This window comes from Amphibalanus amphitrite, unplaced genomic scaffold (genome assembly GCF_019059575.1).
Source record: "Amphibalanus amphitrite isolate SeventyFive unplaced genomic scaffold, NRLGWU_Aamphi_draft 000518F_arrow, whole genome shotgun sequence".
In the NCBI taxonomy this organism is placed as follows: domain Eukaryota; kingdom Metazoa; phylum Arthropoda; class Thecostraca; order Balanomorpha; family Balanidae; genus Amphibalanus; species Amphibalanus amphitrite.
This window is the reverse complement of record NW_024882012.1, coordinates 154960-182878: the sequence shown is the minus strand read 5'-3', so window position 1 is coordinate 182878 and position 27919 is coordinate 154960. Positions and strand designations below refer to the sequence as shown.

At 46.4% G+C, this 27919-nt stretch overlaps 2 protein-coding genes across 32 annotated transcripts in view; both read right to left on the bottom strand.

Annotated features, from left to right (window-relative positions):
- The window catches only part of LOC122393147 (broad-complex core protein-like), a 104999-nt gene extending 88796 nt beyond the window's left edge, over positions 1 to 16203 (bottom strand). For 21 of the 29 annotated variants that reach the window (XM_043388869.1, XM_043388870.1, XM_043388875.1 and 18 more), the window contains exons 1-6: positions 16014 to 16115; positions 15589 to 15774; positions 14308 to 14484; positions 13590 to 13913; positions 11716 to 11920; positions 11207 to 11263 (exon numbers count right to left, since the gene is read on the bottom strand). In XM_043388869.1, coding sequence (XP_043244804.1) covers positions 11207 to 11263; positions 11716 to 11920; positions 13590 to 13913; positions 14308 to 14484; positions 15589 to 15771 — 946 coding nt within the window. In that variant the 5' untranslated portion in view covers positions 15772 to 15774; positions 16014 to 16115. Of the gene's footprint in view, positions 1 to 11206; positions 11264 to 11715; positions 11921 to 13589; positions 13914 to 14307; positions 14485 to 15588; positions 15775 to 16013 lie in introns of all 29 variants that reach the window. The other 8 variants (XM_043388850.1, XM_043388851.1, XM_043388856.1 and 5 more) reach the window with 5 other exon arrangements.
- A 1108-nt stretch (positions 16204 to 17311) lies between these two features.
- Positions 17312 to 27919, bottom strand: part of LOC122393145 (cell division cycle and apoptosis regulator protein 1-like) — a 31632-nt gene continuing 21024 nt past the window's right edge. For all 3 annotated transcript variants that reach the window (XM_043388847.1, XM_043388848.1, XM_043388849.1), the window contains 12 exons: positions 27339 to 27534; positions 25538 to 25664; positions 24785 to 25013; positions 24085 to 24208; positions 23508 to 23624; positions 22754 to 22888; positions 22132 to 22260; positions 21116 to 21398; positions 20548 to 20657; positions 19918 to 20043; positions 19267 to 19407; positions 17312 to 18632 (listed from right to left, as the gene is read on the bottom strand). In XM_043388847.1, coding sequence (XP_043244782.1) covers positions 18264 to 18632; positions 19267 to 19407; positions 19918 to 20043; positions 20548 to 20657; positions 21116 to 21398; positions 22132 to 22260; positions 22754 to 22888; positions 23508 to 23624; positions 24085 to 24208; positions 24785 to 25013; positions 25538 to 25664; positions 27339 to 27534 — 2086 coding nt within the window. In that variant the 3' untranslated portion in view covers positions 17312 to 18263. The remainder of the gene's footprint in view (positions 18633 to 19266; positions 19408 to 19917; positions 20044 to 20547; positions 20658 to 21115; positions 21399 to 22131; positions 22261 to 22753; positions 22889 to 23507; positions 23625 to 24084; positions 24209 to 24784; positions 25014 to 25537; positions 25665 to 27338; positions 27535 to 27919) is intronic.

Here is a 27919-nt window from a genome sequence, read left to right as displayed (position 1 = left end):
AAAATTCAAAAGCACAAGTTCCGAGAGGCATTCATGTTTTTTAAATCAAACTTTTTCTACATGATAATGAAACAAATGTTACTACTTCTTACTTATCACATAAAATTATTCAAACAGTACAACCAGCAACCTCAAAAATAGGATAAATCCCACCTGTGACACATTCAGCATCAGCAGGGACTCCATGGGCCACGAGGAGCAAACGAGGAGGCCATGACCTTGCATGAGTGGCTCAGGCCTCAGAATCAGATATGATCTTGAGTTGAGACTCATTGAAAGTAGTTAAAGGAAGGGTGCCACCTTTTGGACACAACGCAGTTTTTACAAGATTAGCCTCACATGAACCTAAAAACCGGCTTCACTTACCTATGCTCGAGACGGTCAGCATTGAATCCGCACGTGAAGTTATCATTTGCGAGTTTTGCTGCCAGCATTCGGGCAGGCAAAAATCTTCAGCACTATTTCCTCGTCGTGTTAAGGGTATTTTATAAAATATGAAATCAGCAAAGGTATGTATAAAAGTTATACTTTTGAAGCATGTTTTATCATTTTGAAAGGGTATATTTTTTCTTTATGGTATACACTTAAGTTTTAAAATTTTAATTGGGAAGTTTTTGTAGTAAGTTGCATGAAGGGTGAAGGGTTCCATAGATCTCTTAAGCATTGTAAAGGAAAAACCTTTACTCGACTTATTTGATGTTCTTTAACTGTTGGCAAATATGGCCAACAGTTACCTACTTGGTTACCTACAACTTAGTTCAAATCATGTTATCTTCTTCCTTTTTATTTGTTAATCTTTTTGTCTCAGTTGCGCCATCAATGCAAATGGCAGAATGATATGTTGCCATGACAACAGGATATGCCAGCCGTCCTAGCTGCCACATCAAACGACCTTGAGTTGTAGTGGTGATATAAACAACGATCTTTTTTTTTGGCCAATGTATTAAATGCAATGTTTCGGTTTTTTGTATATTGTGGACGCGCTAACCACGTCTAAAAATTCAAATAAGTAAAATAGATTCATAGAACAAAAATTTCGGAAGGTGGCACCCTTCCTTTAAGGTATCGGCAAGGCCGGTATCGGTAAACGTCACCGTCGCCTTCCCGCCAAGGTAGGCCATAATCAGGGTATATTGAGTGACGGGTAGGACGAACTTTGGTAGGCACTTCTAGTATATCTACTAGAAAACCTACTATATGTGGTCGGCACTAGCAAAAAGTTAGTTCAAACTAGAATATGGTAATGCTTATGGTCGGCAGTTGTGACGCGCACGTGACATTCATTTCTTAAATTTCTAAAATAACAGGTTTTGGGGGCCGATTAGTGGGCAGATACATTCTATTAGCTATTCATAATTGATTATGCAAACATTCAAGAATCTACATCATTCGATTCTAGCCGAAATCACGCGGCGCTCCCAGGATTCGAACTCACGACCCTCGGATCCGTAGCCCGATACGCTACCGACTGCGCTACCGAGGACCGCGCGCCGACGATCGGAGAGGCGGATCGCGGGTGCTGGCGTGCAGAAAAATCTTTACCCTGTACGCCGTAGAAGATCGGCTGGGTTTCGTGAAAAATGGTAGAGGAATTGTCGAAAGAAAATTCATCGATCTATCATTTGAGACTAAGAACCATTGATTCCTTCAAAGGTTGACTGAGATATCGCTCGCTGAAAACAGGCCATTTAACATGTAAACCCTATGGGCTGGTAGGAAATGTACGCCGTGGAGCAGCAGTGCTACCAACTAACTTCGGCGGGGGCCGGGCCATAATGACCAAGGTCACGTATGTCAAACTAGTGGCAGCTTCAGATCGCAGTTACCGTGCGATCGTACTAACTTACTGCAAATTTGTGCTAACCTGCTGCAGTGGAAAACAAGTAAGTATTATGTCCGTGAAGTTAGCGTCAGCAACAACAACGAATACAGCGTCGGATTCAGAACCGCTAAAAAACTCATATTAGGTCAATTGGGGGACGGGAAGCAAGAATATGACCTTTATTTGGCCCTAGCTCTTACCCCTTACCCCTTAATCGGCCCTTAAAGGAAGGGGCGCGTCAAAAGTGCCTCAAGGGTTCGTCTGATCGCCAAAATAAGGGTCGCAATCGATTCCCCGGGTTAATGTCTAGCCGCAGCCTCGGGTTCCAGATGTGTGCAACTTACCCCTTACCCCTTAATCGGCCCTTAAAGGAAGGGGCGCGTCAAAAGTGCCTCAAGGGTTCGTCTGATCGCCAAAATAAGGGTCGCAATCGATTCTTCGGGTCAATATCTAGCCGCAGCCTCGGGTTCCAGATGTGTGCAACTTACCCCTTACCCCTTAATCGGCCATTAAAGGAAGGGACGCGTCAAAAGTGCCTCAAGGGTTCGTCTGATCGCAAAAATAAGGGTCGCAATCGATTCCTCGGGTCAATATCTAGCCGCAGCCTTGGGTTCCAGATGTGTGCAACTTACCCCTTACCCCTTAATCGGCCCTTAAAGGAAGGGGCGCGTCAAAAGGGCCTCAAGGGTTCATCTGATCGCAAAAATAAGGGTCGCAATCGATTCCTCGGGTCAATATCTAGCCGCAGCCACGGGTTCCAGATGTGTGCAACTTACCCTTGAGGCACTTTTGACGCGCCCCTTCCTTTAAGGGCCGATTAAGGGGTAAGGGGTAAGTTGCACACATCTGGAACCCGAGGCTGCGGCTAGATATTGACCCGAAGAATCGATTGCGACCCTTATTTTGGCGATCAGACGAACCCTTGAGGCACTTTTGACGCGCCCCTTCCTTTAAGGGCCGATTAAGGGGTAGGGGGTAAGTTGCACACATCTGGAACATCTGGAACTAACAAATTTGAAGTAAGCTAGTACTTACTTATTTTCCACTGCAGCAGGTTAGCACAAATTTGCAGTAAGTTAGTACGATCGCACGGTAACTGCGATCTGAACCTGTCACTAGTTTGACATACGTGACCTTGGTCACGTATGTCCTACCGCCAAGGTAGGACATACGTGACCTACCTTGGCGGGAAGGCGACGGTTACGCCAGATTTACCGACCTAGGTGACTTTATTTATATTATAGCATAGCCTATAGGTAGTTTATAGGCTATAGGTAGTTTGGGCGTATTTGACTCTATAGACGCCCAAATTCTTATGCTGTTGATTGATTATTGGGACCAAATTGGGACTGGGAGAAGGGGAGGCAGCCGCAGGTGTCAATTCTGACTTCTCTTCTGACATGTAAAATGTAGGTACCTAGGTAGTGTAGCAGGCACTTGGTTTGGTAAGACTAAGTACCTATCAACTGCCAAATGCTTTTGGCTCATTAGGCGCCTGTGCCTGAGCCTCTGAGGCTCTTGTAAGTCTGAAATATGGAGTTAAGTGATGGCTAAAGCTGAGGGGGTGATCTAGCATTGATTATTAGGGTGTTGATGCTGACTTGTAAACGACTCAAATTTTTTTTGAGTCGATTCTTTGTTTGAGTCTGAAAATTTGAATCGATTCATCAAATGACTCATGATGTTAAATTTAATTGATTCGAATCAACTCATGACTCATCAAGTTCCTCGATGAAGTGATTCGAATCAACTCATGACTCATCGAAAAACGGTTTGATTCTGAGTCGATTCACGAATCAACTCAGAGTCGTTTACAAGTCTGGTTACGATACGCATTGTTCTCGTTCAGCGGTGTCCGATCCCGTTCGGTGAATTTCGTTTCACGTGAAAGCCGCACATTGACTGGTTTTTGAGCCCATGGGGACATGATTTGGAATAGAAAACAATCATGAATACATTCAATTGAAAAGAAATTGCCTGCTCTTTCCGATGCTGCCTGGCGCGAAGTCATCCGACCTACCAGTCGCGAGTTATGTAGATTTTAAGTTAGGGGTGACACTTTTTTTCGATCACCCTGTATTATGTATTAGCAGTTACTGACATTTGCCGGGGTTACATGAATGTATTAAAAGTCACTGACATTTACCGGGGCTACATGAGCAACCAAGCGTGGATTCGGCATCCGGAAAATCAGGGATAATTTTCCGGGATCACCGGGATCATTCAGTGTTTTAAGCTGACACCGTGTACCTATAACGGACATGTCAACGAGTAAAATAGCCATTAGTGAAGCAAAAGCAATATAAAAATGTGACTAGTTAATTGCATCCATGGGACCTGCAATACCAAATAATTACCGGTGATCCCGGATAATTATCCCTAATTTTCTGGAAGCCGAACGCACGCTAAATGCGTATCAGGAACGGAATTTCCTATTTGCTCAGCATTGCGATCCATTTGTAGTACGCATTCATGCACCCCCGGGACTTTTCGGAAGCATTCTAAAGGTATCATTTCAATGGGGGTTTAGGGCGCCCGTACAACAGTGATCATCGACTGGTATCATTGCAATAACTCAAACATTGGTCAAATATCACTTTTATTTTAATACCTAATATATCCAAAGTCACTTCACTTATTAATAGTTCTTCAAGTTCAATTGACAGATATTAGCTTTAGGCCAATAATAATTAATAACATCGAGTAAAACATACATACCGGAAAATGAAAGCAATCCAAATCTGTTCAACGCGATTTCTCAAATACACTACAAACACTCACCAATCAATTCAACAGCGTTCACTTCGCAAAAAAAAAGCAAATTACGAAAGTGACAACATCCGTTCATCCCAATTCAAGTGACAAGACAAGCACTATATCGGAGGTAAGCAAAACAAAAACCAAACCGATCCGTGAAACTAAACTTACTTAAGGATGAAGGATCTCGCAGGTCACCGGCGTTCACCAAATCCATTTGCGAAAAGTACACCCGATGGATACCCGATCCATTTGCAAAAAGTTCAAATCCACACAATAAGCTACAATAACCTCATCGAGGTCATTAGTCATTTACGAGTCATTTACGAATGAAACGCCTTCCAATCTACCACACAGAAAAAAAAGAAGTTACTCACCTTGGTAAGAAAAAAAAACGATCAAAAGTATCTACTAACCAAACATACGCGACAAAGCGTGAAAGAAAGCAAAAAAGTGAGCGAAAAGCGAAGAACCATCACTTGGGGAAAACGTAACGGCGAAAATAATAAAAAGTGCATTAACTACCTACTATACCTGTGGTTTCATCCTTACCTGAATGATACCGTAGGTGAATTTGCGGATTAAAACAAAGCGCGGACATAATTGGCATTATTGATACACCAAGTTGATAATAAGCCAACACCAAAATATATTGTGAGCTAATTACGGGGGGTTATGCACGGAAGCAATGAGTGTAATAAAACACTGATGCCTAGACAAAGAGCCTTTTTCTAAGTGGCAGAATAGGCGCTAAATGAATTCATTCAACTGATTTTAAGTAAATAAATGCACTAACGAAGTATAACATAGTCCTAATCAGTAGGACTATGTTAAGCATAGACGGCTAGATTCAAATTACCTACCGGGCGGCACAAATATTAATGTTTCTACAAAAAGCGTTGAATGACAAATACGCAAATTTACAAAACATAACCTAACCGAAATACCCACGAGCAAATGTACAATATCTTCAAAACACACACAAAAAAAGCCCAAACATCACGTGACAAGAAAAATAGGCTGCGTTCGTCGCCACCCTGACGACGAAAATTATTTACCGTTCGGCCTCAAAATGCTCTTCGTAGCATAGATGGATCACCCGTACCACGATCGACATTTCGAGGCCGAACGGCAAGGAATCTTCGCCACCCAGGTTCGGCGAACGTAGCATATGATAATACAAAGGAGCTCAACCCACCTTTGTGTGTAGTGAGAAGAATCCATTTGTCACCTGAAAAACTTGAAGACACTTGCAGATGTAATGAGCACTCAGGTAACACTTGTCCTCACCAGAGCAGCACACAAAACGGACAAATCGAAAACAGCCGCGACTGTATCTCCAAAAACGCTACGGCGAATGTCGAAGAAAATATCGCGAGCGTCGAATAACGAACAAACAAGTAATAATTCACTTCACTGAAGGAAGTAAGGGGTAGGAAGGAGGGAGATACGGGACGATAAGGAACCTTAAACTGAGAATAATTATATGAGGTCCACACAACTTTTACCAGTACAAGTTTATCAAAATAATAATAATAATAATACTTCTACTAATAATAAAAAGAATAATAACAATAATAATAATAAAAATAAAAATAATAACATTCTGAAACTACCAAATGACACTAAAATTACGATATCTCTTATAAGATTATATTATAAGAAACCATAACTTGTGTATCAATGACCAAAGAGTCACATGATAAAAGTGTATCAGCACAAATACTGCTCAAATTTGAAATGTCACATTCCATGAAATAGTTATCCATATAATTGATTTAAACCTTAAATTAATTAACCCGCGCCCCGTAGGGCTACCGGCGGACCCTACCACCCGTAGGGGGGGGGCCGTTTCGGCCCCCCCCTAAGATCTCGGAAAGTTACCGGCCGATTTTCAAAATTCAAACGGCGTTCGATAGCCCCACCCGGGAACTACTTTGTGACCAAATTTCATTGACCTAGGTCAAACCGATGACGTCACAGGTCAGGTCAAAGGTCAGATTTTCACCGTTCACAGGCAATTCAAGAAATGTGCTGTGAAAGCGAGTAAATTGGTAATTTATTGAAAACCATCGATGGTACATTGTTCGTCAAACACATACTTTGCTATCTGAGGTCACTGATACCAGGTCAGGTCACAGCGAGGTCAGGTCACCGGGGGTCACAATATGAATGTGTCGTGTGATACATGTTTTATGGTCCATTTTACATGACAAATGCGATTATGTGGGTTAGGCAGCCTTTGGGGCCAGCCTAGGTCACGTTTTTGTGAAGGTCAGGTCAAGGTCAGGTCAAATTAGGTCAAATTTCAAAGTTGATATTTTTGCATAAAATGGGTATTGATTCGATGCAGCTCGTCACGGGGAGTCTAATGGTGGTCTTCGTTTTGCTCTACGAGTTCTAGAATTGCCAAAAATTGAGTTTGAAAATTTGGCGTCATCATTTTTGAACAGTTTTTTCGCTATAACTTGGCCAAAAAACGAGGTATCGATCTGAAATTTGGTATGTAGATAGAAGACGGTAGGCACTATCACATATATTCCGGTTTTTTCGAAACTCAAAAAACTTTTCGGATTTTTTGGCGAATATATCCAAAAAATGCTTTTTTGATTTTTGGGGGTCAAAACTCAAAAATTTCAAAAATTCGAGATAGCAGTTTTGTAGCCCTGTCAATTCTACACCTTTTATGTCTCGATCATTTTTCTGTATCTTCAAAGCTGTAGTCCTGACAGGTCTTCTCGCGAAGGTCTTTTTTCGGTCGAAAATGACAGAACATGACGTCACTCTGACGTCATTTGTGGCCAACCTATCATAGCCTCTGGAAAAATTTTTGGTCACAATGTGTAAAATTGATGCCCGGAGGGGTCCTGAAAGTTTGGTGGCGATATCTCCAGCCGTTTAGGAGATATCGACCGAAAAGGACAGGGAGGGGCCGTTTCGGCCCCCCCCCCCTACGGGGCGCGGGTTAAATAAGTCTCTCAATCGAAGAATATTTTAAAATTAAAATACAGCATGCAGTAGTTAGCCTACGTAAAAATCCCCGCAATGACAGCACTATAGCCACAAAAACTAAACAAATAGAAAATTAAGACCTCAACCTAATGGGATTGGGAATCGAGGGAGCTTTCATAAATAAACGTGTGTTTATGCGTGAAAATTCAAAATACAAACATACACATTACACAACACATGACATAGCGTGCATAGTCATACTGCGCGGAGAGGGTGTAAATTATCGCATCTACACCGTCTCTGCGCAGAACACAACAACGTAACCATGGAAACAGTGGAGGTGACATTTCACGGGCAAGTCCATTCTGACAAGAGTGGCGGGGGAGGTCGGGCTCTATTCCGGAGAAATAAAGCACCAAGTGAAATAAGCGCGAAAAATTACCTCATAAGCATTGGTACAAAAATAATTCAGGGTCTATCTGCCTTTTAACGAATTGTTAAACAGAACGAACTTAATATTAGCTTACAAATGAGGCGCATTATTATGAAATATAAGTGCAAAGTACTAGAACTTGAAAAAGACCGAAACAAGTTCGAGAAAGTATGGAGCTTCCAAATTCAAGCAACTGTAAATGTTTCTATTGTTGCTGAATTGTCTTTGACCAAATTCAAAACAGCTTGAAATCATGCTGATTGCTGTATAACGGATGACCCCTTCGAACTAAATTTGGACGAAAGTAAAACTGACATCTTGATCAAGAAACCAAATTTGCTCAAAATTTGCATAAATTTCGGATAATCGAACAGAAAATGCATCTTCGATGCAAAAGATTGGTAACGAATAACGATAATCTGAAGAGTAATAGTACAAAAAAACGGCATGGGTGGGGACATCCTTTGGTGATATTTCTGATAACCAATTATGTTGTGAAATATTTGCCACTCAGGAAATTCATTCTAGCTTCGCTAGACTAAAGTTGACCAGTTAGAAGTCGCAGAGCCCGACTCTCCAAAACTTTATTACATGGGGAGAAAAGCAAGTGCGTACTCTATTTGGAAACTGACGTACGCATTACCTTACCAATTACTTTACACTTTAAAGCTGGGAAGACGCTAACTCAAAACAGTAAAGCTGTTTAAAATAAAATCAAGTTTAAATCAAATAAAAATCAAGTTTAAAAGAAAATTTAATGAACTGATCACGACCCTATGATAAATTTTTGATATGGTTCAAGTGCATTTAGCACTTATAGCTTTTAACATAAAAATTTACTAAGCTATTAAGTAAACATGATTTTGATGATTTTAGAACGCCGTCTCAGCCGGGAATAGTCCGACAAACGTGAGTAAACACAAATATGAACCGTAACAGTTATCAATTCACGTGCCCACAAACATAATTCCCCTACAAACATTTCCCTCGTGTGTTCAGTCCGACAAGCTTAATCTTTGGATGAATCTGCTATAATCGAAAGACGTGCAAAATTATTCAGGGCACTTCATTCTATCTTATTCAACTTCAACTCTACTTTATCTCACGTTTGCCGGACTATAATAAGAGGGAGTAGCATCAAATCGCCTCGTGTTTCATGTCACCTCCACTGTTCAGCCCGGACACGACGACGGGGGGTCACACCGTAACCGGAAACGCCTGGCGCTCAAAGAGGTCCTACACTACCATCCCAGGGGAGTTAATGGTACCCTCCGGCGAGGCTAACCTATAGAATGCTTGTTTGGATGGCGGCGTGGCTAGTGTGGAGGCTACCTTGAGCTACCTGGCTAGAGTGGGATGGTATGACTCGAACCTTCGCAACAAAATGGTAAGATAAATTTTGAGCAAGATGATGCATTGAAAAGGTGTCTCACTGTAATTAAAGGGACCCTCCTTCCTTAACATTAGTTTTGAGTTGAGATAGCCAAATTGGTGGCCATGGCCTGCAAATACCGGTTTGGGCACTCACAACATCGAGAAATGCTTTAATTCGAAGATATGGAATTTCAAACTTGCAGTTTTCGGATTCTAAGGGGCTAATGCATTGGTATGCCCCCTTAGAATTTGTGACGTCAGCGGAGATCTAACGATTTTTAAATCTTAGACTAAAACCATCGTTGACACGTGGTGGTATACGCTGCTTTGCGCGCAACGTCTGCCGCACATTAAGGCTGCCAAATTATTGCTTCCAAATAAAGTCGCTAGTAACAGGGAGATCCCAAAAAGTAAACAAAAGTAAAAGCCTAATATCTTGAAAACCAGTGAATATTTTTCGGTGAAATTTGGTATATATTCGTTTCCGCTCTTTCTGAACCAAGGGACATCACTTTCATGCCAATTCATTAACTTTTTTTAAGGTGGGAGGGTCCCTTTAAAAAGGGGCTGGAAAGTTATTATTCCCCGGCCACAATACTCAAAAACTGTTATCATTCTACTGAGCTATCCTCAGTGTTACGGTGTATGGGCCCATCTACCAATTTATTTGTAAGTTGATACTCCGCAAGACTTCATGGTCGATAATATAAACAAATAACCCGTTTTTGTTGAAACACTTGACTTCAAAACGTTACGTTGAAGCCCATCCAATAAATACGTTTTCTTACGGGTCTGACTTTTCCACCCCTCACCTGCTCTTCAGCCCCTCTCTGCGCGATCTGACCCTACCATCCCTTGCTCGCAATGCTCCCATACTCTGCCAAAGGTCTCGACCTGCCGCAGTCCCAATATGCTCCTCTCTCCTCGGGGACTGTCCCCTCGCCACGCGTCCCTCCAGCGCCTATCCACGCCTATCCCCCCCCCCCTTCTTCATGTCCTCCCACTCACGGGCCCCTCTCTCTCATCGCATCCACATTCCCTCCCCTCTCCCTCTCTAGCTCAACTCTAACTCTTCCAGCTCCCTTCACCTACAACCCTCTCCCCGGCACTTCCGCGCCCTCGCGTTATCCCACCCCTCCTACTCAATCATCTACCGTCATTATCTCTTCAAAATATTTTCCTCCTATATTCTACTCTCTATCATTTTCCTGCTTTTTTCACTCTTCTAACTGCTATCCGTCACTCTCATTACATCCCATCCCTTTGCATCTTATCTAACCCTCCTCGTCCCCTACTCTCCTCTCATACCCCCTCCGCCATCCCCACTACTCCCATCCTCTTCCTATCTCCTCTCTGCTCTCTCTGGCGCCAGGCACCGGTCCTTCCATGCATGACCCACAGCGTCTGTTACCCTTTATCCTACCCTACACTACCCCCTTCCTACCCTTCCCTACTCTCCTCTCACACCCTCTCTACCACCCCCACTACTCCATTCCTCTCCTCTACTGTCTCTGCCGCCAGGCTCCCGTCCATCCATGTGCTATCCTACCCCAAACTACCCCCTTCCTACCCTTCCCCTACTCTCCTCTCACACCCTCTCTACCATTCCCCACTACTCCCATCCTCTTCCTATCCTCTCTCTGCTCTCTATGGCGCCAAGCTCCGGTCCATCCATATGCTACCCTATACACTACTACCCTACACTACCCCCTTCCTACACTTCCCCTACTCCCCTCTCATACCCTCTCTACCATACCCCACTACTCCCCTCCTCTCTGCTCTCTCTGGCGCCAGGCTCCGGTCCTTCCATGTATGACCCACCCCGCCAGCCGTGTCCGGGCACGATATAATAGTAAAGTAGAACGCACCTTGTGACCCGTCCTCCCCAGCGCGCTGTGAGGTGCCCGGAGTGTACGGTCCGCCGGCTGTGGAGAAAGGGGGTGGGGGTTAGAGAGAGACGGGGAGAGAGTGGAGAGGGAGAGAGAGAGAGGGAGAGAGAGAGGGAGAGAGGGAAGGAGAGAGGAGAGAGAGAGAGAGAGAGAGAGAGAGAGGGAGGGAGGGAGGGAGGGAGGGAGGGAGGGAGGGAGAGGGAGACAGAGAAGGGCCGTGCCCAGAGTGGGAGTAGTTGCACTGAGCATTGCTCTCAAAACTATCAAGACAGGAACACTTACTCCCATATATCTGTAATGACCAAAAACACGTGCATGGAAATGCCGCAAAGCGCTTTAACGCACAATAAGAACAGCGCCTCCTTCCAAACAAAAAAAGTACAAAGTGCTCAAGGGCACTCTATCTCCGTTCATTCTCGACACATTATTAGTATCTCACGCGGATACTCTAACGAATGTTTAATGCAATGCAATAAATCACATCTCACCTGCACCTCCCATGGACCCCTCGCCGCTGCCTCCAGCTCCAAACATGTGTCCATCCGCACTCAGCGACTGATCGGAGCCCGGGTCATAGCCTTCATACTGTGCTACATTGCCCAGAGCGGCTTCCAGCTCGTCACCGGCACCAGTCGTGTCTTCATCGTCATCTAGCGTGAGATCGACGTCGAACTTTTCGACCTTGACCGCGCCCTGTGGTTGGGGAGGGAGGGAGGGTGAGAATGGTGGAGGTTGACGGCAAACGGTGATAAGTTACAGTGCCTGAGATTCTGGATAACGCGGGCTCGACCAATTCTGTTGTTTGTTTGTTGGGGCTTAGGGCGCGCTGACTACAAGGGTCATTCTGCGCCCATAATTGGGCTCAATTAATTCGAACTGCTCAATAGCTGGACTAAGATTCTGGACAAAGAGTTACAACAAAACAGCACTAAAAAGGACACATGGTGGGGCAGGTATGTCAATTTTAGAACGTCACGGTTTTTCATCAAATAACCCGCGCCCCAGAGGCGGTCTCAGCCAACTTCGCCCTAGTGGGGGGAGGGGCATATGTTACCACCCACCTGTAACTCAAAAACTAATAGGGCTAGAAAGACGCGGTAAAAAGCAGTCGATAGCTCTCAATGCGTACGTTTGAAAGTATTTCAGTTATTTTTCACCTTAGAGCAATATTGGGGTCACCAGAGGTCATCAAAGGTAAAAATTTGCCAATTGTCACTATATTTTTAAGAAAACATGCAGCTATCTCAGGAACTATGGTAGCTAGAAAAACGCATGGAAGAGCAAACGATAGCTTTTAAACTCTTCTTTTGAAAAGGTAATATTCAATATTGACCTCAGGTCAATGGTTTAGCCTCCAGAGGGCAAAAACTCCAAAAATAGCTGTTTTTACGAAAAGTGTTTTTCGACAATAACTTTCGACTACAAAAAGCCACATTTCTATTGCCAGAATCGTGTTCCCCTCGCCGAGACGCGTCGAATGAACTATAATTTGACCTTGAAAGGTCAACTTGAAAATTTGACCTCAGGTCAAGGTCATGACCTGACCGGAAAAGGTCATGTTGCATATCAGTCGATGCGTCTCAACAAGACAAACACAATGAGATCATCCCCAGCGTTCTATCTCTTTCCAATCGCGAGTTATTGGCAAAAAACTGTTTGTAGCCTCAAGTGACCTCGGATGACCTGTCTAGAGGCTATCAGAAAAAATGGCACCTTGGTCATAACGAGTGGACTAAATCATTGTGATTCTGAAATATTTGGACTGTTCCTAAGCGTACACACGGATCTAGAGGCATTTTCATTTTTCTCCATTGACTTGTAATGGAAAGGTCATGCCACTGACCTGACCTTAGGTCACGGATATAAAAAATCCGAGATATACAAATTGTAGGCGCCCATGACAGCATGTAATCCACCAAGTTTAAAACCTTTCTGACAAACTCTGCAGGCTGGACATGATTGCAAACTTTTTTAGGCTTGGTCAGTTAACTTGACCTGGTGACCTGACCTGACATGACCTGGGGTCAAAAATTTCACATATTGTCCAAAATTGATGTACCAAAAGCTACCCCAAGCGGCGGTTTAAAAGCTATAGCGTAGCGCCGCGGTTTTTTATGTACACGCAAAAAACGCGACAGGGTGGTAACATATGCCCCCTCCCCCCCCCCTGGGGCGAAGGATAACACTGAACACTACAATTCATGCGAAGTAAAATAACAAAGGACAATGAAAATGCAGTTATTTTCTGGCACATTTCAAACTCATCATCATTCAAGTTGCACAATTCACTATCATTCATATAAGACGGGGCGGAATACAACAGTTCATCTACAACTCATCTCCAGCACACATTTCCACTCACCTCAAACATGCCCGCCGGCTGGTCCCTAGCCGTCTCCTCCTCCGGAGGGGGCTGTACTCCGACCTGCCCTGCCGCCGGAGTCCCCACCGCCGCCGCCGGGCCCGGCTGAGGCGCCTGCGGCTGCGGCTGGGGCGTCGGTGGCTTCTTCTCAATAGGCGGCGGCGGAGGCAGGTCGGACCGGCGCCGCTTGAGACGAGGCTCGGACGGCGATGCAGTGTCGGTGGCACGGCGTAGGGCGGCGGGGCTCTGGGGTTGCTGCTGGCTCCAGGCGCGGGCTGGTTCCGGTGGCGGGGGTGGGGGAGGGGCGGGCGAGGGCGGCGGGTCCTGTGGAGAGGGGAGACGGGGTCAAAAGTGGTACTTAGATGTGGTCAACTTGGCACATCCTAGTGCTATACAATGAGAGACAAGTGTATATTTTCACCATTTTAGAGGTGTTACCGCATTCAGCAGCCAGGATCAAAATATTTCCCAAACAGCGTTTTTTATGGGAAAAGCATGTTACTGAACCCTTACCATCTCATATGAACGCACAATGCACCTTGTTGCATATATATGGGAATAAGATTTGCCACTGCATAGTGCATAACGAAGACTACAATGCTCGACAAAGGCTAATGCTAACATCCTGCCTGTATCAAATAATCCATGTCCCCTTCATTCCTTCCATCATCATCACTATCATAATCATCAACAACATGGTCACCATCATCTTCCTCACCTTATCATCACCACCGCTGAGACCCTGAACCTGCAGCATCTCTGCCGTCTTGATGAAGCTGGCCAGCTGACCCTGTGACACGTTCACCTTGCCCTTGTACATGAACTCCACTATTGCAGTGAGATCGGCAGCTGAGGTGTCTTTGAGAAAGATGACCAGTTGTTGGCATGACAGATCCTGGAGGAGAGATGGAGGGAGAAATATTTTAGTTGTTTGTTGTTTGCTGCAGGGCTGCGGAGTCGATGGATTTTCGGCGACTCCGACTCCGACTCCGACTCCGGCTTTCAAAAACCAGCTCCGACTCCGACTCCGACTCCGGGCAGAATTGTCGACTCCGACCGACTCCAACTCCCGACTCCGACTCCGCAGACCTAGCAGGGCTGCGGAGTCGACAGATTTTCGGTGACTCCGACTCCGACTCCGGCTCGGGTTTCTAAAATCGACTCCGACTCCGACTCCGACTCCGGTCACAACTGTCGACTCCGACCGACTCCGACTCCGACTCCGACTCCGACTCCGCAGCCCTGGTTTGCTGTGTGTCTGTGTGTGGGGTGGGGGGGGTGAGGGCCCATTGTTGGGCCCAATTACAATCTTGAATTAATTTTGATTGGGGGGTGGGGGGTTGGAAGGGGGTGATGACTTGATGAGACTGTTCACACTTCACAGTGTAGATAAATTGACATGCCAGCTAGGAGATACCATTGCTTTTTATAGTCGGTAGTTTGTGAGAAAAGTTGCAATGAAGCTTAATATTTCATGTACTCTGGAATCTCTAAAATATGGTTGCATTGATTTTGTTCTAAGATTTTAATTGTTGGGCCCAATTACAATATTGAATTGATTTTGATTACATTGAAAATGACATTTAACAATATACTGCAAAACTGGTTCAATCAGTAGAGCTGTATTAATCTTTTTTTGGCTACTGGGGTTGAAAAAGGACATTGCACATCACAATCTTTAGAAAAAAGGAATCATCTTCATCAGCAATTGACAAAGCTCATTTCAGTGCAACAATAAATAAATTGGATGAATAAATGGCACATTCAAATTGACCCTATCACCACACATCTTTTACCAGGATTTATATCAAGAGAAAATGTTGTCAAGCCAACCTAGCAAAAAATATGACTATGTATGAATTTAATAAAATAAATCAATTTGAATAGAAATAAAATAAAGTAAGGAGCAAGAATTCAAATAAATAATTGAAATGAAGATTTAATAAACACAATATAAATTAAAACCACTAGCAGACACCATGATGCAGCACCAACTCACCTTGAACAGCTCCCTGAAGTAAGGGCTGCAGGCCGAGAGCATCATCCTGTGGGCTCGCACCCGCTGTCCCTCGCAGCAGAGCGTGACATCCACCAGTTCCGAGTCCGCCCTCAGGTGATCAAACACGGAGGTGACGCTGCCTTGGAAGCCATCCCACTTCAAGCAGAACTTCTGTGAATCCATTGTCTGAAAGGAAACACATAAGGGTTGATTGCTGATGCACAATAAATGTTTAATTATTGGTAAAAACTTTAAACTTTGAAAAATTAAAAAAAACCGTTAACGGTTAGCGCGCCAGATTCGTCGCCGTTTTCGAAACAATCGACGAAGAATACAAAATGAAGAGGCATGATACCTACGAGTGTACAAATGTTACAAAGAAATAAGCAATGGTAATTTTCTGCAAAAAGTAACACGTAACTCACCCAAATTACAAATGCCGACAGCAAAAATTCAAATTCGGTGACAAACAATGGAACCACGCCGCGACGCCGTCATCAAGGTTTAGGAATTGGAAATCAACTTGGACTTGAACATTAGTCGAAAATATATAAAAGGTAATATGACGTCACATAAAGTAATGAAGGTGTTCAAGGATAACAATGGCGTTTAAAACGGGCCATGAGCTCTTTTAATAGTCCACGTTTAAATTTATTCAGAAATTCGAGCCCTCACCAAAGGGTCCATTGGAATTAGTTAGTCAGAAGCCACGTTTACCCCAACTATTTTCTACTAGCGGTCGTTGGTAGGATAGCCGACAGGTGGCGCCTCTATCGCCAGTTGCGCGCCCTTTCCCCGTTTCCGCTTCATGTTGAGGAAAGCAAACAAAGGGCGCCTGCGGCTAAGCGTGGCCTTGGCTATGCGTAACTTTCCCATGCCGGCGGCGCGGAAAGACTTATGAGGGACCATCGGTGCCCGAGATATGTAGGGGGAGGGGTGCGATGCGCGCGGTGGGGCTCCGTCCCGACAGACGGGCCGCTTCCCCACCCATGAAACGGCTACCGCCCGTGGAGGGTCGGACCCGGCTCGTATTGCGTAGAGTCTGAGCGCGATAGCGATAGGACTAGACGGGGAGGGGAGAAGTGAATGGCTGCATGGCATTAAACAATACGAATAGGTACACACATGTACCTACTCCGTTGAGCACGCGGTCACCCAGCCTCAGGGGCGACGTCAGGCGCTAGCGGTGGGGCGCTCACATACCGTCAAGCCCATTCAAGCGCAAAGGCGGTGTCAGGCAAGCCACACAGTGGGGTCACGGACCACTCATTGGTCCTGTAGCGATACCAGGGTTCGGTCGCCGCCGCTGCTGTGTAGTCGATGTCAGAGGCTGTATCGTTGTAACCTATGTCCACCAGTAAGCGCCTCGGGCGCGGCCAGTGACCTTGACCGGTCGACTGGGTCAGGCGTCACGTGGCCGGGGGGGGGGGAGGGGAAGGGAGGACGGAGGATCGTCACGCTGGAGAGTGAATACAAAGAGACGGGACGGCCGAGACGGATACGGAACTGAAACAGACAGAGGCAGAGATAGATAGAGACGGAGACAGACAGAGACAGACAGGCAGCCGGCAGGCAGGCAGGCAGACAGACAGACAGACAGACAGACAGACAGGCGAATGAATGACTGTGATAATAACTGGGCACATATCGTTCGATCGTAGCTTATGCGTCGAGTCCTTACGTCTCACTACAAACAGCTGTGAGCCCAAGGCCAGAGCTCTCATTAAAACTTATTTCTTTATTCATCCCAAGTACATGTCGGTAATCCAAAAATCGCGCCGCTCAACTGCAGTGGTGAATACAATTACAGAGGTCTGCCTGCGTACGGCCCAGGGGGTCGGGCCGAATGGACACTATGACGTGGCGTCATTGTTCATATTTGACGTCATCGCAGCTACATGACGTCATTGTTACCATATGACATCGCCACTGTCGATTCGTGATATATCCCCGCAAGTATGACGTAAATGACGCTGTGTGACGTCACAACCACCGACGCGACGTTACTTGTGATGAACGACGCCCTTCCCACTGTTACATGACCACGGTATGACGTCCTTCATGTGACGTCACTTACAGTGTGTGACATCCGATGATACAATGAAGTACGGCCCAGACTTTCAAAGGCAAAAAGACATGACAAAGCCTTCTAGAGACAAACTTTCAGAACGAAGCTTACAAAGGCTAACGAACCGCGTCGGTCCTCTAAACTTTGACAGCCAAATCCAAACAGGTTTCACTGGTTTTGTTATGTCGGCCTCTTGGGTACAGGGCATCCAGGCTTTAGGCTTCATGTTTTGACCCTCAGTTTGACGGCAGGACTTAACCCTAGCGATACACAAAAACTAAAATTCAAACGCACACACGCACGCATAAAGACATAGAACGCACGTCGTATGCAAACCCACACGCGCCGCACGCACGCTGCAAACGCAGGGCTTTCACGCTAGCTCACACAATGCATTCTTTTCGCAATTGGACCTACGCAATGTATGCGAGGATTCCAGACTCAGTGTTAAATGAAAAAAAAAAACACCATCTTATGGTCTGGCCGAGACATGGTGACGGTGTTTTAGATGTTTATCTGTCCACATACCGAAAAATATGAGGTGTTGGGCGGTTGATTCGCTCTCCTGGGCAGAAAATCCATCCACCTTATCGATAGAGCCAAGGTTTTAGGCGGAGGATCCGTTCTCCACCTTGGCTTTTTTGGCCGCAGCGTCACTGGCTGCCGACGAGCGGGTTCGTTTCGGCGTTTTGGACGGCGTTTCTTTGGCGACTTTCGGCTCCGGCGCTGCCTCCTTCGTCTTGTCATCTGCATCACCCTTGGCATTTTTGTCGCTCTTTCCCTCAGCAGCCTTGGCTCCTCGAGACTCCTTGGTGATTTTCTCCTCCTTGGCGGATTTCTCATCCTTTGTAGGTGTCTCCTCCTTGGCGGATTTCTCCTCCTTGGCACTCTTCTCTTCCTTTGCGGGCTTCTCTTCGTTCTCCTCTTCCTTTGCCTCAGTGCCGTCTTGTTCAGTGTCCATAACTTCACACGTCTCCTGGAAACAAACGACACATTTGATTAAAGAGAATCCGTGTCATTCTACACATATACTTGGCGGTAAGCAACAGAGACAGGCTAACGGGAAGGTCAACCAGTCAAAATCGCATTCACCAGAAAAAAGAGACAATTCAATTCTAACATGAAGTCCAGTTTAGATGCGGTAGTCATCTGGTTTTGTTTTGTTGGGTTAGGCCCTTTCGGTCTGACAAGACCATTGCAGAGCCGGAAGGATGATAGGAATTAGGGGGAGACATTGGTCTGGGCAGGCACCCTAGTGAGTCGCCGGGGCTGAGCCCGTCCAGAGGACAGGCCACCCAGCCCCAAGGCACTCACTGCACCCGGCTACGGGGTGCGCTCCCTCGGGAGCAGCGGTGCCGCTCCCTCGGGGGAGCAGCCCGCATGAGATAAAGTTGCCTGTCCAGCCCGGAGGGGGGTTGCGGCGTGGAGGAGAAGGATTTCAGTATCCTGAGGAAAGAAGCACGGAACGGTGTAGTCATCTGGTCTTTTCATGCCTACAGCCTATTCAGCTGATGGAGCATGCCTCCAGTTTAGCCTCAATTGTCTCAGTTTAGCCTCATACCCCTCAAACATGTGTTTTGTGAATGTCATCTACTGATCCTATACCTCACCTCCTTCACTTCTTGCTCCTGATCGGCCGCTGTCTCCACCTCGCGGAGCTGTTCAGCACTTCTACTTTCAGCTTCTGCCACCAGAGGCGCCACCGCCGCGTACACGGCGTCCAGAGCAGTGCCGTATTTACCAACAGTCTCCTGTGGGAGACACAAATATACAATAAACAACACTTAATACAGGTAAATGCGTGATTTTATAAGTCTCCGTAATAACAAGTATCTACTGCTGTGATGGTCATAATCACACAGTCAGTGTAAGTCGCGGATAAATAAAACGATATTAGGCGCAACCATGCGAAGTTGGACGTTGATGCATGGGGATGAGTCACAGAAGGTCGTAGTTAGTGACAAATGGGCGCAGTCGCACGGTCAGCAGACACGGCTGCCACTGATTATCTGCCGAAACACAACGCAATTAACACATAGAAATAAAAAAAATAATTTGTTGCACATTCCAAAAAACACTGGAGGTCATACGCAACGGCACTGTCTAAGGTAATCAATCGTCACACATCGACTCATCATTACAGTGATGCAATGACGTCAGCCAACCCCCACCTCACCTCCCCTACCCACCCCACGGCGGTATCTTACCTGACTGGTGGCCAGCTGGGTCTCCAGACTAGCAGCCGAGGCGCGGTATCTTACCTGACTGGTGGTCAGTTGGGTCTCCAGACTGGCGGCCGAGGCGCGGGCCAGCTGCAGCTGCTGATCCAGCGTCTTCACCTCCGAGCGCAGACTGGTCGTCCGCTCGTGGGCCGAGCGGACCTCCTCCTGAGAGACACACAAAGAGGGCGGTGTTGATGAATCGTCATGAGTTGGTCGGCCATGGCTCCCCAAGTCAGACTTATAAATAGTTGTAGGGTCTACATTGTATTGTCTTATGGTTAAAATCAGACGTATACGGCAAATGAAGGAAAGGACTGGATATGGGCTGGATATACTTTCGAAAATACAGATACAGATACAGATACAGAGAGAGGTGTACAGGTAAGGGCGTGAATATTTTTTTTTTTGCATAAATTGAGCCATAAAGCCAAGAGGATTACTTCCATGCAAATTGGCAGTCACAGACCATTACTGCGACAGAATAGAATGGGATTTGATACGTCTGAGTGGCATATTATTGTAAGTGCAGCTGAAACCATCAAAGGTTTTCAGGGAGCCAGTTTCCCTTTCCTAAGACCTGAAACCGTACACTGTACATAAAATTCAATCTAAAAAAAGTTCGCCGCCGCCACCGCGTCTCGAACCCCCGCCCGTCGTTCCCTGACTGACCTGCAGCTGTGACATGCGTTTCTCGGTCAGCTGTAGTGTAGAGTCGGAGCGGCGGACCCGTGACATCAGTGACGAGAGATCCACCATACTGCCCTCGAACAACACCATCACTGCGGGAAGGGAGGGGAGCACAATATTGGAAGTTAGCGTGCGTGACACTGAACAAATAAGGACAACAACATGTTTTAGTGAGCCGTATTAGCGATCGGGATAGTAGATCATAAAGATCTTTGGGTAATTCAGATTATATCAATGCTCTTTACTCTTAGATCATACTCTTAATTCAGAAGCTTAGATATTCAACAATTATGAAAAGATAATGTATCAAAGGTCAAAAGGCCACGACTGAAAGAAAATAACTAAGCGATCGTTTCAAACCTGCCCACCATGACTGTATGAGCCACTCTCCAATCAGCCTCCCTTCTACCCTCTCACAAGATCTCCCCAGTTCCCCACCTTTAGATCAGCCCCGCCCCCTAAAGCAGCTTTCATGTCGTGCACTCTCACTTTTCACTTATTCATGTCTCCCTCACCACCAACTCATCCGTGCCATTCCTATCAGACTTACCCGGTCCCTCGCCTCCTTCTTTCTTCTCCTTTCCTTCCTCTCCATCCTCTCCCTCCTCTTCTTCCTTCTTCACGTTACCACCACCTCCCTCTCCGATCCTTCTATCCTTAGCAAATGTCGGCAGATGCTGCCAGTTTCCTCCCGCCAGGGGCAGCAGCTGTTCTTCGCTCGGCTGTTCGTCAGGACGCTCGGAGGGCAGACCGCCCTCGGGGACGGGGCGGTCGGTGAGACGGCGGTAGTGAACAGAGTCGCGTTCGGCTACCTTGGCGACCAGACGACGACCCTGTGGGGGCAGAGGGGGTATGTTTTAGTGGAGAGAGAGAGAGAGAGAGAGAGAGAGAGAGAGAGAGAGAGAGAGAGAGAGAGAGAGAGAGAGAGAGAGAGAGAGAGAGAGAGAGAGAGAGAGAGAGAGAGAGAGAGAGCATGTTTTAGTGTGGTGTTTTTGTAAGATGACAATAAATAGCCGAGACAGATGTCCCGTAGGTAAACAATAGCGTAATGTGTGCAGCTTTGGCACTTCAGCCCTGCGAGAATCAAAGTTCTTATAATAAAGTCGATGTTACAAACGATTGACAGTTATGATCACTGGCAGAACATATAAAGAGTAGGTAAGCATTTGTCAGCTATGCACTATGGATGCTATGTCCTTTCAGCAGTAATTTCGCTCTTCATTCCCATGATGGTCCTCAACTGAGCACGGATAATTCCCCGTCCCATTGTATGCAGTATACGCTCCAGATCTCACTCTGAATTGCAATCGTTTAGACACTTAAGAGCGTATCATCCGTGTATGCTATGAACTGAGGGTTCTATGATCCGTGGACACTATAAACATTGTATGCTATGAACTCTCCTGAGCGCGACTTATGCCTAGTCCGATCGTATTGAGTATATCCTCCAAGCCTCACTCTGATTTGTAACCGTTTAAGCACTTTAGAGTGTATCATCTGTGTATGCTATGAACTGGGGGCACTGTGATCCGTGGACGCTACAAACGTTGTATGTTATGAACTCACCTGAGCGCGGCTGATGCCCAGCCCGATCGTATGCAGTATATCCTCCAGATCTCGGTCTACAATGTAGCCACAGTGAGACGTGTCGAAATAGGAGAACGCCATCAGGAGGCGACGGTCGGCCGTGTACATCTGTTGACGGAAGAAAATGAACATAGTTATACACGCACAAGATTATTATAGAAGGCCGTGTACATATTCTGTCAATCAGGAGGAATAAAACACTCGACTCTGCCGTCGGTCAAAGCATTTGCATCCAAGGCGACAAATCAAACCACTTCACCGGCTGCTTAAGCTATGACGATTGTTCAGCCATAACTCTAGGTGAAAGAAAAGATTCCAAATAAAGAAATACCTTCGTACATTGGAATACCTGATTGAATTTCATTCAAAGAAACAAACTGTACTACAATCTAAACTTCTAACTCAGCGAAAAATCTCAAAACCTTTCCGAAAACAACTAGATATCAACAAAAATAAAGCGAAGTAATGTAGCGTTACCACAACGTTAATATAAGCCCTGAAAGCATGCTACCAGCCTGTACACTATTTGGAGCTCAGTACAATCATAGAGTAGGATAGCACCGGCCTGTATGAGTTCAGATTAGATCACAAAGTCACTTACGCTCTTTTCTCCCGAGTCCTCTTCGTCCTCTTCCTTCTTCTCTTCGGGCTCTTCCTTCTTCGACTCCTTCTCGTCCTTCTTCTTGTCCTCGTCACCTTCCTTCTTCTCGTCTTCCTTCTTGTCCTTGCTCTTTTTCTGTCGAACGAACGAAAATGTGGTGTTAAAACACAGGAAAAGTTGAGAGCACAAATTCCGTCCTCACTTAAAAGAAAAATTGATGGGTATCTACCATACTTTTCCCTAAGTTAACACTACCAGTGTAGCATCTAGGGAAATATCTGAAAGCAGAGGTTTTCTAAATAAAACTCCAGCGGGCCCAGTGTTCCGTTTTTCAGAATTTTGGGTGGAAAATCACACCAAATGGAGATAATATTTTCATCCCAAAAATCAGATAAAGTGACACTATGTCATCTTTGGAAAACGTTTCATGCATTCAAACAGCCAGGTTACATATCACTTGGCACTTGGCAGTCGATGCATCCACATACTTTTCTTTTAGATCCCGTCAAAACCCTGACATGAAATCCTGCTTCATCAAATGGCGTAAAAGGGCGTTACGCCCTTCTGCGAGAATACCTACTATTGGTATTTACTTCTTTTTTTTCTCATCCTAGGAATTTTCCTTATTCATCACCACACCCAACCAAAATCCAATTTTAGAACACTGAGCGGGCCTCACCCTCCTCCCCTCTCGCTCTCACTCTCTCACTCACTCACTCACTCTCTAACCCCTCTCTCTCTCCCTCTCTCTCACCTCATCTTTTCCCTTCTCCGGCGTTTCCATCAGGGCTCGATAGATGGCGAACCCGGCGTCCCTCATCAGCATTTCATTGAACACTTCAGCGAACAGAGACACCTCGAACGAGTGCTCCTGTGGACGGAGGAATGGGCGTCAACAAGGGCACGAGATGGTATTAGAATTCAGCCAGCGAGGCATTAACGGCGGAGGAGGGGGGGGGGGGAAGGGGGCGTCAAGAAACGGCACGAAATATATGAAGATTCTACAATACAGGGACACTAGGGCAGCAGCAGAATGCAAATCCACACACAAAGAAGTGTTAAACATCAGAGCCCCAACAGGCCGCGGTCCCACGTGGGGGCATACAAAAACGACAACAGACATAACAACCAAAGAGTTGAATCAAGGCGAAGTTCAACAAGCTGTGCAGCTACGTCAACGGAGGAGAATATGGTAAAATATATGACACCACACACTTCTTTTAATAATTTCAGAGGAAAATCTATCCATACAGCCGATTATGTATCTGTCCAGTGATGCCTCTGTGAATGTGCGTTGGATTGTCGTGTGTTTCGTCCGTTAGTTTTCTCACCTTATTGTCCTCGGGTCGATAGTCGAGCAGAACAGACAGCGACATGACTGTACAGTCAAACTTGCCCGACTTGGCCGTGCGGTGAGGATGGACAATCACCTGAGGGGTGTCGGGCAGGTGGTACCTGAAACAAAACGGGTGAAATTAAAGGCGTTATATGAAGAAGCTTTGTGAAATTAGGCAATTCGATGCCGCTGTTCATATTGAAGTTAAGGGTTATGACATATGGGAAAAGAGGTTTAGATCAGGCAAGGGGCAGTGACTTCTGTCTAATGAGGACTTAGGTGACGGTAAAGAAGAGGGTCGGTTAGTGTCTCGGCAATAAGGATTTAAAACACAACCTGGAGAAAATGGTGAACGCAAATGCAAGAGGCAAGGAACTTTGCATCAAATGTCTTTCCAGGAACGTACCGACAGCTGCTCCACTAAACCATCATCATTTCAAACCTTCAACAAAATCCAAATTTACAACCATCGACCAAATATCGTTCACAAACTAACTTAAAAACGGCGCACTCTTTACCCTACCCTCCTTCTACCCTCCTTACACGCTCCATTTTACCCTACCTTGCCCCCATCCCTTTTACCCCTCCCACATAAACAAACCTCAATCACACTACGGACACATTGACAGAGCCTCTCGTTTTTTGGATGTTGACTGCTTTGGGCGTAATATTCTCTCTTATCCCCATCCACTCACTTCTTCTCCAGCACCCTCCTCTCCGCATCATCCTTCCTCTTCACATCCTCTTCATCCGTTCCTCCGTCCACCACCGCGGTGGCGGCGATGGGAACAGGAGACACCGCTCTGGGAGCCGCCGAGCCTGCTCCTCCTCCTGTGGTGGAGCCAGAGGTCTTATCCTCCGTCTCCTTTTCCTCCTCGGTCTTGAGGACTTTGGTCAGACGGGCGATCAGCTGCGATTTGAGACCTGGCATGGGGGAGGGGGGAGGATTGGTTTAGTTAAGTGATCAACAGCAGTCATTCGTCATGGACTTTGAAGGCCTGGGGCTCGACAGAAGGAACACTACTTTGATGTAAAGTGATTGCGATGAGATGTTGAGAGTTTGAGAGAAAATGTTACGATTCGATACTCCAGACATTTTGTCGCAGCATTTGTCAACCTTTGTCGATTTAGGAAAGTGAAAATAAGAAAAAGATGAAAGCAATGCACTTTTGCTACAACTGTGTTGCAAAACAATATCGCATTTCCGAGTTATTCAAGCTACTCGCAACTAGTTAACAATAAAAGACCATTCTATCCAAAAGTCAAACAAAAGGTCTTCTTTAACACTTACCGCGACAACCTGCCATCATGTCCCCTTGCACGTATACAAACCCACACTTTGTGTCCCTCGTTATTCGCCATGCCACCCCAACTCCCTTACCTATCTCTCGCTCCTTTCTCTGGCATCCCCACACTCCCTCCTCTCTCTACTCCCTTATCCAACCCACCTTTGGGACTCATAGCGCGCAGCTCCAGTTCCTGTTTCAGCTCAGCCACCTTCATGTTCTTGGGATCCAGCTCGGACCAGTTGGTCGGCTCCTGTTTCACCGGCACCTCACCATCGTCCTCCTCCTCCTGATGACGGCCATGATGATGATGTTGATGACGATGATGATGATGATGATGTTGTTGATGTTGATGTTAACGTTGATGGTGATGAACGAAGACGTGGGCGACGAAGAGCAGCGTAGCGCATCGATGAAGAAGACGAACGATGATCAAGGCGACATTCGACGATGAAAGTCGAATGTAGAGGAAAAACGGCGATGGGCGTCGATCCAGACGATGTTCAATGATGATGATGATGATGATCAACATCAGTGGCGGGAAGTCACGGACAACGTTGAAGAGCAGTGATGATGCCGGCAGCGTTGGCGATGACGGTGGTGATGGCGTGGTGGTAGTAAAAAGGAGATTAGCAAAGGGGACATATTCACGCGTTTGGGGCAATCAACATCTGGGGACTCACAATAGAAGACTAGCACAGGCCGACTCTTAATTAGATTTTCTTTTTGATAACTGGTTTCATTCTAGAGGGGGATGTGGGGGCACGAAATGGGGTTCCACAGGGTTATGTGTTTGGCCCTTATATTTTTCTTTAACGGAACCAGCAACTTTAGGAATAAACAGTTATATGAGTGAAAGGTAACTTCAGGTGAAAGCTGACTGCTAAATATCATCAGCATTATAACCTTGCATTGAAACCCTTCGGAACCCCATGGTAACCATAGCCCTCCAACGGACAGGCCTTAGTAGATCAGCTTCGCTAAGTTAATTAGGCGGAAGGTACGGATCTACAAAAGCCTACAAAGGAGAGCTGTGTTCCAGGTGTATGTTAAAGGGATCATTGATGGCTAAACGTGGTGGCTCTCGAAGAAACAGTTGAAGAGGCAGCCCTCCTGGGAAAATTTCAAGGTGAGTGAGCTCCAGCATTGAAAAATAGAAACAGGGCACAAGTGGGAATTAGCCAGGTCCAAACGGGAATATTGGAGGTCCATCCACGTAGAAGAGCAATAAGGGAGTAGACCAAACTATAAAGGTTCATGGAGTGGAAGCATTGGTTGTGAAGACTCTGTCCTCCTTGTAGGCGACATCTCTTAACATTTTCTTAGAAGTGGCACAGATAAAGACCCCCTGGACCCCTGAAAACCTCCAAGACACTCATTCCCAATCACTCATGCCCTCATTCATACGCAAAGGATCAGGCATCAAATCATCCAACGCATCCACACATCCAAGTCCACGAGCACGACATTGCGTAGGAACTCCCAAGTAGATGCCCATAACCCCCTTGAAGAGATGCCCATCATACGTCTCACTCTCCCGTCCTGGTGCTCAGATGGCGTAGACTTCGTTCGACCAGCCCGTCGGGTGCTGTCCCCCGGCGGCTGGCGGAACCGCACCGGAAACTGGCACTTCCGGTCGCCAACACCGTGGGAAAACTCTACATCCGGTGTTAAAATGACCGGAAAACGAGGGGAAGCTATTACGAAATAAAAATTGATGACGTTTAGACATTTTCAGCCAAGCTGGAAACAATTGGACTCTAAAGAAACCAAAAAAGGCTTTAGGATGTTATGAACCAACTCCATTTTTGGACGTTACAATCTCTCACGGTGAACCAGGCGACCGGAAGCGCGTCATTTCCGGCACGGCCGCCACCACCGCTGGGACTCCCAACCTGCAACACAAAACACCAAACACCCTCCCCTCTCTCTGCTCCCCCACTCTCTCTCTCTCGGCCCGTGCCTTCTCGTCCTGTCCGGCGGCAGCAGCTGCGGCGGCGGCGGGGTTAAGTTTAGCTTGCAGAGCCTGCCGGTAGGTGGCCTGCTGTTTTTCCCACGCGACGAGAGATGGCAGCAGCGCCGACGTATCGGGAAGGAAAAGCACGACCGTTTCGGTCGCCTTGTCGCCACGGCGGTAGAAGATTTCCGCCAACCGGTACCTGGGAAAATCGCGCACACAGCGTGGGGAAAATGGGTCGGCTGCAGCACGTGCCGACACGTTTGGACACGTGTAGACACGTGCGGGACGTGTGGAGCACTTGGTATGTAGACAGGGGGCCACGACGAACTAGATGACAGGTGACACGGTGGAAAGTAACAGACTGCAGGGGCGGAAAGAGGAACACCCGAGCCAGGTCACACGCAGGGGGAGTTTCTCAAGACGTAGGGGTCCTAAAGACGTCTGAAGTCGTTCTGCAGGTCTACACAATGATCATAAACACAGACAAAAACAGTCAGCTGCTCCACATCGTCACAGAGAACCAATCAGGGAGGAATATCGAACGCTCAGCCAATCAGAAAAGCCCGCTGTCACGTGCGACCAAC